This window comes from Xenopus tropicalis, chromosome 8, assembly GCF_000004195.4.
Source record: "Xenopus tropicalis strain Nigerian chromosome 8, UCB_Xtro_10.0, whole genome shotgun sequence".
NCBI lineage: Eukaryota > Metazoa > Chordata > Amphibia > Anura > Pipidae > Xenopus > Xenopus tropicalis.
The window spans coordinates 120,350,553-120,369,696 of record NC_030684.2 but is presented as its reverse complement, the minus strand read 5'-3'; the positions used below and the strand labels follow the sequence as shown (position 1 = coordinate 120,369,696).

Here is a 19,144-nt window from a genome sequence, read left to right as displayed (position 1 = left end):
TTATAAAGCCATTGCTTTTTATGGAACAACTTTTTTAGACCTTTTGCTACACCTCCAGTATAGCCCTAAAGCCATGTTACCTTATTGGTAATTGTCCAAAACCCACGTTTGTCCTGACAAAACTTACCTAACTACTAGCAGTTGATCATTTTTAGCACACAAAAGGGGCACAGACAAATATGTTTGTACGGATCACTTGTGTTCATGGGGGGTCCCCCATATAAATAACTTGTATGGGGCCCCAAAGTTTCTAATGGGGGCCCTGTGCATGCATATATTATTTAAAAGCATTGCTGTATACCAAGTGCTTTTATTTATTTATTTTTAAAGCTACAGAACAAAAAGGGGAAAATACTGAAATGAATAAAATACATACCAAATTCAACATACTAAGATCTATATTAACAATTAATTATACATTTTAAAAACTTGGCTGGCCAGCCTATAACAAATGAAAACAAAAAAACTGTTAACAAATCAGTTAATAAGGCATCATAAGTATACAATTCATCACAAGATTTCTTCTACATTTGTACAGGTCTAGACACAAGTCAGCAGTTCAACCCACAGTGTTATTTTATCTCCTAACAATAGGTGGCACATTCTGTTGTTGGGCTTTCCATCATTAAGATTTAATTGGGTTTAAACATGGCACAAATTTCCATTAATCCATCAAGGAGTCTCTATCTATCTATCTATCTATCTATCTATCTATCATCTGTCTATCTATCTATCTATCATCTGTCTATCTATCTATCTATCTAGCTATCTATCATCTATCTATCTATCAATCTATCATCTATCTATCTATCTGTCTGTCTGTCTGTCTGTCTGTCTATCTATCTATCTATCTATCTGTCTATCTATCTATCTATCTATCATCTATCACATGCAAATGTGAGTACTACTGAACTAATCAATCTGAGTTCTTTTTTTTGAAGTCTGTTTTGTTCTTGTCAATTCTAAAAAGGATGATATAGCACTTGGGAATAAATATACACCCCAAAATTCCAGAGCTAGAAGATAAGATCGCAAATATTTCCACTGCCACAACATATTTCCCTTTAGTGCTTAGATAGGCTGGAATAAAAGTGACCCACACACTGCAGAACAGCAACATGCTGAATGTGATAAACTTGGCTTCGTTGAAGATATCAGGTAATGTCCGAGCAAAGAAAGCGATGATAAAACAAAGAGCTGCCAATAATCCCATAAATCCAAGGATGCAGTAAAATCCAAAGCTTGAATGTTCATGGCACTCAGCTACTATCACCCCAACTATATCATCGGTGTTATAATAAGGAAATGGGGGAGAGTTGATTAACCCGCTGGTGCATATAATCACTTGTGTCAATGAACAGAATATTACAATGGAATTAGGCACTCTGGGTCCTAAATAATTCCTCAGTTTGCTTCCAGGCCTGGTGGCATTGAAGGCAATGACCACTGTTACAGTTTTAGCTAAAACTGAAGAAATAACAATAGAGAAGATGACACCAAATACTGTTTGTCTTAGAATGCAGGTCACATGGCGGGGATGGCCAATGAACATCAGATTACATAGAAAGCAAATCTTGAGGGACACAAGGAGGATGTAGCTGAGATCTCGGTTATTGGCTTTAACAACCGCTGTGTTCCTGTATTTAGTGAAGATCATCAGAACCAAACAAGTCATGATGAAAAACAGAACTGATAACAAAGCCAGTGATGCACCTAGGGGCTGATGAAAGGATAAGTGAATGATCACTTTATCAGTGCAAATGGTTCTATTTAAATTAGGCCATTGGTTTATTGGACATTTAAAACACGTTTCTCTATCTGTAAAGAAAAACAATTATCAACTATTTATGTTTACTATTAATTACATATTTTATATATTTCTTTTTGTTTGCTTTTAGTATTCTTGAAATCTTGCTCTCTGCTCTAATGTACATAAAGTGAAACAATATCAAACTGTTTCCAAGAGCAATATCCCAGCAATACTTCATTGTAGAGGTGACCATTTGCAGAGGAAATACGGGCAACACATTGATTTCCACTTTGAAAAGAAATGAAATGAATTTCTGGTGTGTGGGCAAATGAAAAGGGCTGGATTTGTAGAAAGTCTCAAAGAGTGGGTCCTGGGCATAGCATGGGCATGGCTAACTAAAAGGTATATCCTTAATTAAAATGTGTAAGTTTCCATCAGGGACAGTGAATTTCTAGACTAGACTCTTCTAGATAGCAAAGATAGGCTATTTTATGTATGTATTAGGTATGTATTACCATCTGGAGTTACATTTATAGGACATTCCTCATAATTTAGATGTTTTAGAGCACGGATCCCCAACCTTTTATACTCCATGTGAGCCACATTTAAATGGAAAAAGTGTTGGGGAGCAACACAAGCATGAAAAACTTTCCTGGGGGTGCCAATAAGAGCAATAATTGGCTACTTAATAGCCCCTATGTGGACTGGCAGCCTACAGAAGGCTCTGTTTGGCTTTATACTTGGTTTTTATGCAACCAAAACCTGCCCCCTTACCAGAAAATAAAAAATCAGCACCGCTTTGAGGCCACTGGGAGCAACATCCAAGGGGTTGGGGAGCAACACGTTGCTCACGAGCCACTGGTTGGGGATCACTGTTTTAGAAGCTTTATGTATATTCCAAAATATTGTCTCCTATTCTATAGAGGTAAGAGCGATATTTAATTCTGTTTCCCATTCCTTGAAGAATATCTAGTATAAGTATAAGTATAAGTAGTGATGAGCGAATCTTTCGCGAAAAGGCGGATCTTAGCGTGTATGGCCACCTTAAGCAATTATATATTTCTAGGGGATTAGGACTTGGCAAGATTTACTGTAACCTTCATGTTAAAGATAACTTTCTGCAAACTCTCCCAAACATTTCTTTAGAAAGACCAGATCATACATCATTAGGTTTATATAGGCTGATAAATCTCCCAGAATGAAAAGGGAGTGGGTGAATTTTACTGTGGTAAATTCTGATTTCACAATTTGATAAATCTGCCCCATAGTCAGCATCACTTTCACTGACCCATATTTTATTCATTCCTATGGGATAAGTAAAAATATGTATTTATCAATGAGTGAGAGTACACCCATTGATAAATATAGTTCTTAAACTCCCATAGGAATGAATAAGACGTGGGTGAGTTGTTATGTATTAAGCTCTAATGTTATATTTTTTGCTGTATAAATCTGCCGCTTAGAGTCTTGCATTTTTTTAAATTGCAAGTGCATAATCTTATATTTATCAACCCTGAATTTTATGTGCCAGTTAGCTGCCCAGATTGCTACTTTGTCCAAATCTGCCTGCAAGAATACCACATCCTGGATGAAATTAATTGGCCTATATTGTTTTGAGTCATCATCTTTGCTTACATTGGCTTCAACCCAATAAGTTTATTATCCACAATAACTTTAGGGCTGATTTACTAAGACACGAATTCGAATCCAAATTGGAAAAATTCCGATTGGAAAACAAACATTTTGCATCTTTTTCGTATTTTTTGCGATTTTTTTTCGGCGCCTTTACGACTTTTCGGAAATTGACGCAACTTTTTCATTACCAATACGATTTTCGCGAAAAAACGCAAGTTTTTCGCTCGTATCTTGTCGCGACTTTTTCGTATTGAGCGCTCGTAAGCGGCGGGCGAAACTTTCAGACTTAGCATGATTTTGGAAGCCTCCCATAGGACTCAGTGGCACCCTGCAGCTCCAACCTGGCCCAAGAAAAGTCACCATACTGAAGCTTGAATGAATCCGAACGCTACGAAAAAATCGCAACATTTTGCGCAACTTTCGGAATGGCTACGAAAAAGGCGCGACTTTTCGCGCAAGTTTTAACGCTACGAAAAAATCACCAGATTTTACGCAACATTCGGATGGCAACGAAAAAGTCGCGATAATTTTCCGAAAAAAACGCAATCGGACGCATTCAGCCAGTTCGTGAGTAAGTAAATGGGCCCCTTAGTGTTTCATTAGGCATTTATCAGTATTAATTCTATCAAGGGTAGAAGTAGCTTGCATAATTTTTCATGCAAAATGCAAAGCCTTACATTAAACAACGTAATATATATTAGGAGTCATGAGACAACTAGGGCACTAAGGGGTGCAAAAGCACTGAGACACACCTAATATTCAAAAAGAGATTATTATTATTTTAATCTGGCAATTATAGACCTGTAAGTCTGACATCTATGTAGTGGGCAAGTTCTGTAGAAGTTGTTAAGGGATCACATTTATAAATAGATTATGTCAAACAAATGATGCAGTAAGGTGGAACTTGGAGAGTGGGGTCACAGTAGATGATCTACTTATCTTGATGTACTTGGATGATACCAAAGTTTTTGATACAATGCAGCATAAATGTTTCCTTTTCAATCTAAGGTCTGTTGGTTTTAGAAATGCAACTTGTACATGGATAGAAATCTGGCTCTGTATTGGATCCAATTTTGTTCAACTTTTTTTTTATTAAGACTTGGGGGAGGGCATCGTAAGTTATGCACAAAGCAATATATGGAAAGTCTTAATTGGGCAAAAGCTGACCAAGTTGTGATTATGTATACTGGAGAGGATGTGCTTTAGGGGGACATAATAACTACTGTATATACTCGAGTATAAGCCGATCCGAATATAAGCCGAGGTGCCTAATTTTACCTAAGACTGGAAAACTTATTGACTCAAGTATAAGCCTAGGGTGGGAAATGCAGCAGCTACTGCTAAGTTTCAATAATCAAAATAAATACCAATAAAATTACATTAATTGAGGCATCAGTGGGGTATATGGTTTTAAAAACAGTAAATTACCTCTGTAAGTGGAGAAGAGGGTCAATGAAAACAATATGGTATCAACAATGATACCTTAAGAGTACTGTATGATACCTTAAGAGTATGAATTTGGGAGCGGGCCGGGGCACTGGAGGGTCTGGTTGCGGGTGGCCTAATTTGCACACAAAGAACAGAGGGTGCTAGTCTGGAGGGACTCATGGCACCCAACTCGAGTATAAGCCGAGGGTGACTTTTTCAGCACATTTTGGGTGCTGAAAAACTAGGCTTATACTTGAGTATATACAGTAATTAAAATAGTAGCAAATAAATCAAGAAATATAAAAAAATATTTTGATGTATTATATCTTTAGGTCACTCACCTGTCTGGTTGGAAATCTCACCCTCTGGGCAGGGTGCACAGTCATTGCAGCACTCAGGATATCCTTCTTTAGGTTTCTTCCTAAATCCAATAAGGCAGGTTTCACTACAAGGTGTACGTGGGGTCTGAAAAATATATACGCTTTATTGTGTTATAATATTACTAAAAATAAACAGTGTAATAAAATATATATAATATAGTGAATGTAATTAATATACACCCTAAAAACTTACTTCTGACAGAGATTACAAACAAATGAACTACTGTATCTCGCTGTATTGCTAGCTGAGGGGCCTGGCGTTGCCCGGAATATGTTATATTTATACAATTACAGTTTTTTTGAAGCACTTATTGTAAAATATTTGAACTGCTCCAGTGCTATGGAATGCTGCAGTTCTGTTAATCAGATAGATATGCAGCTATGAACCCAGCTTTGTCTGGTAAATGAACCAGTTTTACAGGCAAACTGAAAGAATAACCAAACTCAACACCCGGATGTATATAGATTCTACTTTGCAGCAATTCACTGCTACATAGTTCTCTTTATAAATACTATGGACTTGTGTATTCTCATATGATATTAAAGTAAAAGGACGGCAGATTAAAGCCCCATCCCCTTGAAAAACATACAGTAGGTCAATGTTTTTCCCTTTGCCACAATGTCCAATGGAGTAGTTCTAGGATACTATGGAATGGCACAATCTAATGGTCAGATTGGAGGTGAGTGATTTTCGGGTAAATGAATGGCAAATGGAAGCACAGTACCAAAAAATTGGTTTTGTTGAATTTGATCTTACTCAACAAAATAAAACATGTGATTGTTCAGTAAATAGCCTTTGGCCTTATCCCAGATCAAATTAATGATAAAAACCAAAAGCCATAGCCACGAGAGTTTAGAAGTACAGATATGAAATCCCTTATCCACACCGAATTACGAAAAGCCTGTCTCCCATAGACTCCATTTTAATCAAATAATTCAGATTTTTAAAAACTGATTTCCTTTTTCTCTGTAGTAATAAAACAGTACCTTGTAATTGATCCCAACTAAGATATAATTACCCCTTATTGGGGCAGAACAGCCCTATTGGGTTTATTTAATGGTTAAATGATTCCCTTTTCTCTGTAATAATAAAACAGTACTTGTACTTGATCCCAACTAAGATATAATTACCCCTTATTGGGGGCAGAACAGTCCCATTGGGTTTATTTAATGGTTAAATGATTCCCTTTTCTCTGTAATAATAAAACAGTACCTGTACTTGATCCCAACTAAGATATAATTACCCCTTATTGGGGGCAGAACAGCCCTATTGGGTTTATTTAATGGTTAAATGATTCCCTTTTCTCTGTAATAATAAAACAGTACCTGTACTTGATCCCAACTAAGGTATAATTACCCCTTATTGGGGGCAGAACAGCCCTATTGGGTTTATTTAATGGTTAAATGATTCCTTTTCTCTGTAATAATAAAACAGTACATGTACTTGATCCCAACTAAGATATAATTACCCCTTATTGGGGGCAGAACAGCCCTATTGGGTTTATTTCATGGTTAAATGATTCCCTTTTCTCTGTAATAATAAAACAGTACCTGTACTTGATCCCAACTAAGATATAATTACCCCTTATTGGGGGCAGAACAGCCCTATTGGGTTTATTTAATGGTTAAATGATTCCCTTTTCTCTGTAATAATAAAACAGTACCTTGTAATTGATCCCAAATAAGATATAAAAAATCCTTATCGGATGCAAAACAATCCTGTTGGGTTTAATTAATGTTTTATTGACTTTTTAGTAGACTTAAAGGAAAAAGAAAGTCAAAGTCACTTGGGGGTGCCAAAATGTTAGGCACCCCCAAGTGACTTTGACCACCTACCTTTTACCCCGGGCTGGTGCCCCTGTGAGGAGGGAACAGCACCAGCCCGGGGTAGCTGCCGGCGCTTCCTTCTTCCGATTCGCTGCGCGTGCATGCGCAGTAGAGTGAAAAGCCGAACTTAAACATTAAAGTCGGCTTTTCACTCTACTGCGCATGCGCCCACCGCTGGCATTCCAGCAACGGAAGCCGGAAGAAGGAAGCGATCCGCTCCAGGTGCCCCGGGCTGGTGCTGTTTTCTCCTAACAGGGGCACCAGCCCGGGGTACGAGGTAAGCGGTTAAAGTCACTTGGGGGTGCCTAACATTTTGGCACCCCCAAGTGATTTTACATTTCGTTTCCCTTTAAGGTATTGAGTTCCAAATTACGGAAAGACCCCTTTTCCGGAATACCCTTGGTCCCGAGCATTCCGGATAACGTGTCAATACCTGTATCAGAAAACTCAATATTACGGAAAGGCCATCTCCCATAGACTCCATTTTAAAAATATTTCAAATTTTTTTAATTGTTTTCTTTTTCTCTGTAATAAGACAACAGTACATTGTAATTGTTCCTAACTAACCTGCACAGTCCTGCTGAGTTTATTTGATATTTAAATGTGCAGACTTTAAGGTATGGTGATCCAAATTACAGAAAGATGTAAAACCCCAAGTCCCAAGCATTCCAGAAAATAGATCCTAAACCTGTATAACAAAAGCCTTTTATACTATTACAGAAAATACTGCGTTTCTTTTAAAATGTGGGGCAATGTATATGCTATTGTATTATTGCAACAATGATTTAACTGCTGTCTGCTTTCATCTTCCCATTGATGCATTTCAACTAGATGTCAAGTTTTTGTAAACTTTTATGCAAATGAAAATGCCACAATTTTGCTCACCGCTACTGCTAATTAGTTCTGAGCTAATCTGTCCTGTTTCCCGGATAAATCTGTGGAACAGCAAAATTGATGCGCTTTGTCATGTGTGTCAATTTTTTTGACTTGCATCATTGTTTCTTTATGCGCGCTAAAATTTCTGGTCACATGGCAAATTTTTCCATGGTGATTTTTTTCAAATGAATCTGCTAATGGCGAAAAACAGAAATTTGCAACGAATCCATGCTTGCCGAAAAATTTTGCTCATCACTTCTGCTAATTATATAGCCCCCCATCTGCCCCAGTGGCACTGTAAGGCATTTTTACGTCAATGATTATATATGTTCTCCATGCATCATACTTCATTAAAAGATGGGCTCCATCGTATTAGACTTTCATTTATTTTCAGTTCCTGGGAGGCAGATCTCTGTGCATATGTTCCTACTTTGATGCCATCAAGAGTCTGATTTGGGTAGACAATCCAATTTAAAATGTCAAAGTCAGAAGGCATATCTCCATTCTCATCAAAATGTAACTCATTCCCGTCACCGTCTGTAATACTGACTTGCTTTATATACTTGTGTATCTAGATAGAGAAAAACATTCCGTCACTGAAACAAGTTTCAAAAGGTGCAACTGGTCAAATAATATTTTCAGTTCTGACTCACTTCCCATGCCTGTATTTTATGTGCACCACGGATTTCTTCCCTTTTCTGTAATTGCAAATAATGCAAAGCGTCTGATAAAGTGTACACTGCATTATATATACTGTAGCTGTAAATGGATATATCTCTGTAAAAATGCTCATATTGACTCTGTAGTTGCTCTGTGCCGGTGCATTTCAAATCTGTTGCATTGGTTTTCCATAAACAAAGGTACAGTTCCAACCATGCAGCCTCAATAAAGATATCATTTGGAAAATCATTCGGAGTTTTGTTTAGTAAAAACTCCTGAAAACCTGGAATGGAACTGGCATGAAGCGTTAAAGCCAAACTACCATTAAAAGGGTCAAAACGTAAAAAAAGTAAATCAAATCCACTGGCAACATCCCACTGGGAGGAAATGATCCACACCTTTTCAGATATAGGAAACATATACAATATAAGATGTAAAGTAAGCATGTAGTCTCTGTCACCATAAGCAATGATAACATTGATAGCTGAGTTACTCAGACTTCTAACAATCTGTAATTTCTTGGTATCATCCAAGGCGTCACGGTATGGGATGAACTCAAGGAAGGCAAAACATATTCCATTGAGTGCAAATTCCTTCTGTAACATTTGGCTCATTTTTAGGCCGGATTCATTGTCTGAAACCAATACACCCACCCACGTCCAGGAAAAATGTTTTATTAGCTTTACAAGTGCATCATACTGGGCAATTTCATTAGGCACAGTGCGGTAAAAAGATGGAAACTGATTTTTATCACTTAATACTGGATCCATGGATGCATAAGTAATCTGCAAAGACAATACAAAGCCAGAATTTATTATGGTTACATAGAAATACTGTTAAATTAGTTCTGTTCAAAGCTGCTATGTACTGCTTAACCATCAACAAATTAATGATGGAGTACATTAAAGGGGTTGTCATTCATTTGGCTATCCCAAATGAATTGTTCAAGAAATCATTCAAGGCATTTGTAAAGGCATTAACAGAATCTGCAATTACAGCATCACTAGGAAGGGCATTCCCCAACCTCACTGCCCTCACTGTGAAAAACCCACCAACTCCATTCCTCTAATCTAAAGCGGGGGCCTCTGGGGCGTTGAGATGTTTTTATGGGAAAAAAGAACATCCCCTATCTGTCTATAATCCTCTCTAATGTATTTATACAGAGTAATCATGTCCCCTCCTAAGTGCATTTTTTCCAGAGAAAACAACCCCAACTTCATAGTTTAACCCTTCCATCCCCTTTACCAGTTTAGTTGCAGTCTCTGCACTCTCTCCAGCTCATTAATATCCTTCTTAAGGACTGGAGCCCAAAACTGCACTGCATACTCAAGGTGAGGCCTTACCAGGGACCTATAAAGAGGCAAAATTATGTTTTCATCCCTTAAGTCAATGCCCTTTTTTATACAAGACAGCACTTTATTTGCTTTAGTAGCCACAGAATGACACTGCCTGGAATTAGACAACTTCACAACATCTACAAAAATCTCCAGATCCTTCTCAACTAAGGATCCCCTCAACATGCTACCATTAATGTATTACTAAGGATATTAGAAGTCACTGAGGGGTTCTGTGCCCATATAAAGGCACAAGGCTGCAGGCGGAGCTAAACAGGGAACTCTGAGTATCACTCATGTATTATAAAGGATAATGTACTCCCTACTGTAAATTATAAGGATATTAGAAATCTCTGATGAGTTTTGTGACTATATAAAGAAACAGGGCTGCAGGGGAGTTTATTATAACTCTATTATAATACACCTTTTCCACGAGTCATGTAACACAAATTCTATTATTAAGCATCATTTATATAGTGAATAAAGTGCCACCTATTGTAAAATATAGGAATATTATAAGTCACCAAGGAGTTCCATGACCATATAAAAGCACTAGGCCAAAGGTGCCGTTTATAAGGATATAATTTACTGTTTGGTCCCATAGGGAAATGACCAAACTGTATATTATAAGGATATATTTTCCAGGATATTCAAGGCTTTTGTGTATTATATAGTGAATAAGGTATCCCTAATTGTAAAATATAAGGATATTAGAAGGAGTTCTATGACCCTATAGATACGAGGCCTAATCTTAATTCTTTTCATTGTCTCTATAGAAACTAAAGGTCCCCATACACGGGCCGACTATAGCTGCCGATATCGGTCCCTTGGACCGATTCAGCAGCTAATCGGCCCGTGTATGGGCAGAACAGAGCGGCCTGGCCGACCGACATCTGGCCCTAGGTGGGGATATCGGGTGAAGATCCGCTTGCTTGGCGACATCGCCAAGCTAGCGGATCTTATAGTGTATGGGGACCTTGAGAAAGCCTTGGACACAGTGGAGTGGCCCTATCTGTTGGCATTGTTGGCTTGTTATGTCCTAGGAAAGTGATATATTACTTTGGTTGAGGCCCTATACAACTCTGCCAGAATACTGGTGAGTGCAGAGTTGTCCCTGGAGTTTCCACTGGTGAGTGGAACAAGGCAGAAGTGTCTTCTGTTCCCCCTCCTGTTTGTACTATCCATAGAGCCCCTGACAATTAGTGTACATGCTAACTCAACTATTGTAGAGAAATTTTGACTATATGCATAAAATATACTTTTATATCTAGCAGACCAAAGGAAGTCACTTTCAAAGATGGCATACTCAGAGCCACTTGGGGAGGATATTGCTGCTGTTTCACATTGATCCATGGGTCCTCAGGGACCCATACCATTGTCCTTAATTACAATAGGAAAAATCCTTTACATACCTGGCGACTGTAATACTTCAGGACCCCCTTAAATATGTAAACTTGAACTATTCCCCAATTGTTAGAATCAAAATGAAGCTTTAAAATCGGACTTGCTTACAACTGTCCCTCCCAAGTCACATTAGTATTTTGAAAATGTTCAGTGAAATTCCACAATGCTTTCCATAATTCACCAGTCATACCCAACAGGCAATGGTTCACAGGACTGGACACATGCATAAGAGAATTGGTATGGAATGGGGAAAGGCTGCAGCTCAACATGCGGATGCTGAAAGACTTAATTATACAGGGAGGCCTTACCCTCCCAAATATTCTGTTGTACTTCTATGCAAGTCAGCTTTTATATGCCTGGTGGTGGCTTAACCTGGACTCAAATAATTAGGCCATGGTATTGGAAGTCGCAGTGATTTCTTTGTTTGAGCCACTAGCCTCAAGGCACTTACAACTTGGTATAAACCTTAACTCATCCCATGAAAATGTGCTCCCAGTTTTTGAAAGGACTGTAGTGTCCACTTAGTGAGCCTTGGTCATCTGGTCCAAATGGACACCATTGTGGGGCAATAACACCCTCCCATGCTTAAGTTCAGTTCCAGAGGCTGGGTCACTGGCTTCAGTCATTTGGTGAAATAATTTGCCCAGTTGTAGGTGGAATTCATACTCTGCAACCTCATGTAATACCAGTTTCTCCAATTAATAAATGTAAGTGAGAGAATTGTGTTCCTGAACCCCAAAAGCTCGGTGAAGTGACTGTAAGTTGCTACAGAACAAGGCATTTTGGACTTAAAGGCACTAGAATCCTCTCAAGAGACACCCATGGAGTTGAACAGGGCACTTATATCAAATAGGTATAGGCACATTTCTACTTGTTTCTTATGGCTCCTCTATTTTCCAGTCATCTTGTGGTGAAAAACCTGTCCCTTTTTGCAAGTAAAAATACAAATAACTATTTTTAATATGGGTTACTGCACTAAACACATTTTCACTATGTTGATAAAGTAGCCCTAGTTAGAAAACTGATATAAACCATGTTATTAAATAGACAAGGAAATGTGGAAATACAATTTAAACAATCAAAAACATTTTTTTTTCTAATATATGTGAAAAAGGAAAGTAATGAAATGTGAAACTAAAAAGCAAGTACAGGTATGGAACCCATTATCCAGAATGCTTGGGACCTGGGGTTTTCCAGTAAGGGATTTTTCTGTAATTTGGATCTCCATACCTTAAGTCTGCTAAAAGATTATTTAAACATTGAATAAACCCAATAGGGCTGTTCTGCCCCCAATAAGGGGTAATTATATCTTAGTTGGGATCAAGTACAGGTACTGTTTTATTATTACAGAGAAAAGGGAATCATTTAACCATTAAATAAACCCAATAGGGCTGTTCTGCCCCCAATAAGGGGTAATTATATCTTAGTTGGGATCAAGTACAGGTACTGTTTTATTATTACAGAGAAAAGGGAATCATTTAACCATTAAATAAACCCAATAGGACTGTTTTGCCCCCAATAAGGGGTAATTATATCTTAGTTGGGATCAAGTACAGGTACTGTTTTATTATTACAGAGAAAAGGGAATCATTTAACCATTAAATAAACCCAATAGGGCTGTTCTGCCCCCAATAAGGGGTAATTATATCTTAGTTGGGATCAAGTACAGGTACTGTTTTATTATTACAAAGAAAAGGGAAATCATTTTTAAAAATAAGAATTATTTGCTTATACAGGTATCTGACGACTTATCTGGAAACCCATTATCCAGAAAGTTCGGAATTACGGAAAGTCCATCTCCCATAGACTCCATTTTAATCAAATAATTCACATTTTTAAAAATGAAATTATTTCCTTTATCTCTGTAATAATAAAACAGAAACTTGCACTTGATATAACTAATCCTTACTGGAGCCAAAACAATCCTATTTACTGTTTAAATAATTTTTTTAGTAGACTTAATGTAGGAGATCTGAATTACGGAAAGACCCCTTATGCAGAAAACCCCAGGTCCCAAGCATTTTGGATAACGGGTCCCATACCTGTAATGGAGTCAATGAGAGATGGCCTTTCCGTAATTTGGAACTTTCTGGATAACGGGTTTCCGGATAACGGATCCCATACCTGTACTTGAATATGTAATAAAAATAAAAAATTAATATAAATAATACATTCACGAAATTAATTTGAATGAAGAACAAATTACTGAAAGACTGATCCTTAATAACCAAAGAAAAGTTATGGAACATTTTGACAAGTAGAAATTAAGCATTTTAAAATAAATAAATAAAAATAATAATAATTAAAATATAACCTGGGTTCAATCAGTTTTCAAAAATCAAGACAGCTATTTCTTTGAAACATGAGCACCACTGCAAATAAGTTCCTAGATTTTTATTCATGTATAGGATCCCTTATCCGGAAACCCGTTATCCAGAAAGCTCTAAATTACGGAAAGCCTGTCTCCCATAGACTCTATTTTAATCAAATAATCCAGAATTTTAAAACTGATTTCCTTTTTCTCTGTAATAATAAAACAGAACCTTGTAATTGATCTCAATTAAGATATAATTAATCCTTATTGGGGGCAGAACAGCCCTATTGGGTTTATTTAATGGTTAAATGATTCCCTTTTCTCTGTAATAATAAAACAGTACCTGTACTTGATCCCAACTAAGATATAATTACCCCTTATTGGGGGCAGAACAGCCCTATTGGGTTTATTTAATGGTTAAATGATTCCCTTTTCTCTGTAATAATAAAACAGTACCTGTACTTGATCCCAACTAAGATATAATTACCCCTTATTGGGGGCAGAACAGCCCTATTGGGTTTATTTAATGGTTAAATGATTCCCTTTTCTCTGTAATAATAAAACAGAACCTGTACTTGATCCCAACTAAGATATAATTAATCCTTATTGGTTGCAGAACAATCCTATTGGGTTTGATTCATATTTTATTGATTTTTTAGTAGACTTAAGGTATGGAGATCCAAATTACAGAAAGACCCCTTACCCGGAATACCCTTGGTCCCGAGAATTCTGGATAATGGGTCCTATACCTGTACTAAGCAACAATGTAAATTTTTTTGTACCTGTGGGAGTTTGTAAATTCCAAAGACTCTGGCTATAAGGAGAGTCACTTTGGAAGATACGCCATCCACAACAGCCACCAAGTTAGGTGAAAGGCCACAGCGATAGTTAGGGATGGGAAGCCCTTTTCCAGTCATAATGTTAATCATTCCAGATGTTGCCATTGCTTCAGCCAAACAAGGATCTACAATATGGAAGCCCAGAGTGATATTGGGCAACAGTCTTGGGTTTTTGTTTATTTCAGTGACAGCAAATACAAAGGCCAAGAGATTCTGATAATACTTGATGTCTATTCTGATAGGGAAAAAAACAACACAAGAAAATCTTAAATTGAATAATTATATAAAATAGGTAAAAAGTAAAAAAAAAAAACTGCATTTCTGCATGTATTGGTGGTCTCCATACAACTAAATCAATGGCACACAAGCAATCAGGCAAACAAAACAAATAAAGAAATGCAAAAGAACAACAATTTTCATACTACAGATTTTTTGCTGCTATGAATTACTTACATGTAAGTAATTCATAGCAGCAAAGAATCTGTAGTATGAAAATATTTGTAAAATTCCAGTAATAGATGGGATTGTGCATGGTGCACTGTGACATTAATGTGCCAACATGTATTGTACTGCTTTGTATTTACACAGCTTTATAATCATTCTCCTATCATTTATACACATCAGAGAATAAATTGTAAATCTTTCAAAATGTTTACTGTGTTGAGACATCAGATCTGCCATGGACGGTTCATATTTTCATCTTTGTTCACATATCTTGTTGTACAGAAGAATAGGGAAGACTCTAATACTGTGTTTTTATTTGCAGGCCGAATTTATATAAAACAAAATCACATTTGGGTAACTTGAGTCTCAGATTTCTGTGGCAGCATTACATCTTAACATTACATCCATGCTGATGCTAAATATTATACAGGTATGGGATCCATTATCCGGAAACCGATTATATAGAAAGTTGTGAATTATGGAAAGGCCATCTCCCATAGACTTCATTATAAGAAAAGAATTCTAATTTTTAAAAATGTTTCCCTTTTTCTCTGTAATAATAAAACAGTACAGGTATAGGACCCATTATCCAGAATGCTCGGGACCAAGGGTATTCCGGATAAGGGGTCTTTTCGTAATTTGGATCTCAATACCTTAAGTCTACTTAGAAATCAATAAAACATTAATTAAACCCAATAGGATTGTTTTGCATCCAATAAGGATTAATTATATCTTAGTTGGAATCAATTACAAGGTTCTGTTTTATTTCTACATAGAAAAAGGAAATTAGTTTTAAAATTCTGAATTATTTGATTAAAATGGAGTCTATGGGAGATGGGCATTCCGTAATTCGGAGCTTTCTGGATAACGGGTTTCCGGATAAGGGGTCCGATACCTGTACTTGTACTTGATCCCAACTAAGATATAATTACCCCTTATTGGGGGCAGAACAGCCCTATTGGGTTTATTTCATGGTTAAATGATTCCCTTTTCCCTGTAATAATAAAACAGTACCTGTACTTGATCCCAACTAAGATATAATTACCCCTTATTGGGGGCAGAACAGCCCTATTGGGTTTATTTCATGGTTAAATGATTCCCTTTTCCCTGTAATAATAAAACAGTACCTGTACTTGATCCCAACTAAGATATAATTACCCCTTATTGGGGGCAGAACAGCCCTATTGGGTTTATTTCATGGTTAAATGATTCCCTTTTTCTCTGTAATAATAAAACAGTACCTGTACTTGATCCCAACTAAGATATAATCAATCCTTATTGGGGGCAAAACAATCGTATTGAGTTAAAATGATGTTTAAATAATGTTCTAGTAGACTTAAGGTATGGAGATCCAAATTACAGAAAGACCCATTATCTGGAATTCTCTGGGTCCTGAGCATTCTGGATAACAGGTCCTATACCTGTACTCATATCCTACAGTATGTTCATTTTTGTTCATGTGTATGTATATCTAGTATAAATAAATCTAAAGCAACTGGACTTGGTTAGTCAGTAACCCAATAGGACCGTTCTGCCCCAATAAGGGATCAAGTACAGGTACTGTTTTATTATTACAGAGAAAAGGGAATCATTTAACCATTAAATAAACCCAATAGGGCTGTTCTGCCCCCAATAAGGGGTAATTATATCTTAGTTGGCATCAAGTACAAGTACTGTTTTATTATTACAGAGAAAAGGGAATCATTTAACCATGAAATAAACCCAATAGGGCTGTTCTGCCCCCAATAAGGGGTAATTATATCTTAGTTGGGATCAAGTACAGGTACTGTTTTATTATTACAAAGAAAAAGGAAATCATTTTCAAAAATCAAAATTATTTGCTTATAATAGAATCTATGGGAGATGGCCTTTCCATAATTCAGAACTTTCTGGATAACGGATTTCTGGATAATGGGTCCCATACCTGTAGATAGATAGATAGATAGATAGTTGCTAGCCAGCTAGAGAAAGAGAGAGAGAGAGACACAGAGAAAATTGTGAATGTACAATTAAAATGTGCAATGTAATAAATGTCACCTAACGGATATTATATTATGAAATGACAATTTTTGTTCTTAATTATGCCACTTTTTTTTACAGCGTTTGATAAATTAATTTAGTAGCATGTTGCTTCTCATGTCCTGGATTGACATATAGTTTTTATAGGCAAGACTTGGTTTGACAGGTTAGATATTAATTTCAAAAGAACTTATTTGAGAGATGTTTATAGATTTACAGTATATAACAGATGGGTTAAGTAAAAAATAAATGTCATATTAATTCCCCAGTAACACGTTTGCTGCTGCTGTGACGGCCACTGCCAGACTTGCAAAGCATCATTTCATTTTTTGAGATGAGTGGAATGAGAAAACACAATATCTAAAATGAAACGTGATGCTGCAGCTATTAATGCCTTGTGCAATATAACACTAGAAGGAAACAGGAATAGAGATCTTACTCACACAGTCTTACAATATAAGTTACTGGGTTTTACTTTGAAGTCAAACTTTAGATGTGAAAAATATGTCATGACAGTAATCAGCCCTCCCAAAATGTAATCTCCATCCTGCTGATAATGGTCTGAGAGTGGGAATGTGAGGGCACATTTAGGCTGGATGAGGTTTGCCATCAGGTGAGGGAGTAACAGCAGGATCAGCACAACACAGAGGAAACCACTCATTTTTCAGCAGAAAGTCGCTCCTTTACACTGGATTTCAAAATTTCTCATTGAGCTGTTGCCTTTATTCTCTTCAGAGGCAATAGTTCTAAGGGAAAGCCCAAGGCTCCATGACAGGACAGCACATCTCGGCCCATCTACGAAGATGTCTGTGTACTGAGTTTGCCCTTCATATTTATATTCTACTGTACTAAATGTGGATGAGCTTCCATGTAATTTGTCTCATTATAATTAGGGAGCAATTATAGATTGCACATTACACTATGTTTCATTGAATGGTCCTATTATTTGGTTTTTTTCTGCCATTGTAATTTTTAACAGGTTTAGATGCTCCAAAATACTTTTAGAATAGTAAAAAAAAAAAAAGGAATGTATTCATTATACAGACTCCATAATAGAAAATGAGTTATGCTGGACATGGGTTACACTGGACACCATAATATTAGCCACGGCCCTCACATTGGATGCAGTGACTGTTAGGATGCAATGCCACCATTGTTCCCTGGTATAGGTAAGTGCAGTGAAACAGCAGCTACACCAGTAGAATGAACAGCAGCCACAATTTAAGTGCAGTAACACAAGTGTAGTGTAAAACCTACTAAACCACAATAAGAATCTCGACACAGAATATGCAGAGACTTGCTATACTATCACCACAGCTACCTGCAATTAGTATTCTCTCATCATTTCCAATGGGTCTACAGACTCTAAGCGAGTGAGTCTTTAGGAATACTGGATACCAACTGTCCTTTAAGGAGTTCACTTCCAACATCAAACTTCTTCAGTGTGTCTTTATATGAATTATAGTTGGAAGGGTGTGTCTTGTCGATCCTTCCTCCATGGGGAAACTTCACACAAGGTTGAAGTATCAATCATCCTGGAATTTCCTACAGCTTTACCCATGGTGCTTCAGAACAGTTCTCCTAAACCACCACCACTCACATATGGTGTTGTACAAGAACTCCAGTTCTCTCTGCTTCTTTTGGGGGTCACTATGGAAAAGTTCTGTTGACCACATATCAGTCTTACTGAGTAGCTCACCATACTTCTCTGAGTGTTTTTCAACAGCATGGTGCACCCACTATGAAGCATAGGGCATGTAGAAGATCAAGAGGTCACTTACCCAGGAATTGATGATGTAGGAAACTGTTTACGACTTATAAGGATCAGCCTGCCCGGGGACATCCAGAAAGATTTGTTGTCAGTGGAAACTGACCTGGGGGGGTGAGGTGATCTTTGAGTTTGCCCTTTTCCTGACATATCACTGTCCTTAATAACAGCACCCAGTTTACAGAGGGTGGAGTCTTCCTTTTTGAAGAACAGTGTTCCCTACCCCTCCCTCTGGCTATGACCTTTCTGTCCTCACGTCCAGGCTCACCCCCACTGGAATTTACACCACGTAGGCTTTCCTTGGCCTCTGCAGCCAAAGTACCTGACAAGGGGGGTTCAACCCCAACTCATATAATGTTCACAAAAGTCTTGTAGTTTTTTTTAATTAATTCATTCCAGCTTTAACATAAGGAAGTAGTGATGAGCGAATCTCTCCCATTTCACTTCACTGAAAAATTAGCAAAGC

The 19,144-nt window shown here is 37.3% G+C and overlaps 1 protein-coding gene across 1 annotated transcript; it reads right to left on the bottom strand.

Annotated features, from left to right (window-relative positions):
• Positions 1 to 916: 916 nt before the first annotated feature.
• LOC100486896 (vomeronasal type-2 receptor 26) lies at positions 917 to 18,586 on the bottom strand. The gene is made up of 7 exons (XM_031891707.1): positions 18,468 to 18,586; positions 14,391 to 14,682; positions 9,243 to 9,341; positions 8,327 to 8,467; positions 5,151 to 5,278; positions 4,200 to 4,201; positions 917 to 1,818 (listed from the first exon to the last, which is right to left on the bottom strand). The coding sequence occupies exons 1-7, from the start codon at positions 18,584 to 18,586 to the stop codon at positions 917 to 919; spliced, it is 1,683 nt and encodes a 560-aa protein (XP_031747567.1).
• Positions 18,587 to 19,144: the final 558 nt, after the last annotated feature.

Excerpts from the sequence above, each read along its gene's own strand:
- LOC100486896 (XM_031891707.1), bottom strand. The coding sequence starts at position 18,586 with ATGTGGTCAACAGAACTTTTCCATAGTGACCCCCAAAAGAAGCAGAGA. Across the intron at positions 9,342-14,390 it reads GAATTTACAAACTCCCACAG|ATTACTTATGCATCCATGGA; the intron begins GTACAAAAAAAT and ends TTGTCTTTGCAG. Across the intron at positions 5,279-8,326 it reads AGACTCTTGATGGCATCAAA|ACCCCACGTACACCTTGTAG; the intron begins GTAGGAACATAT and ends TATATTTTTCAG.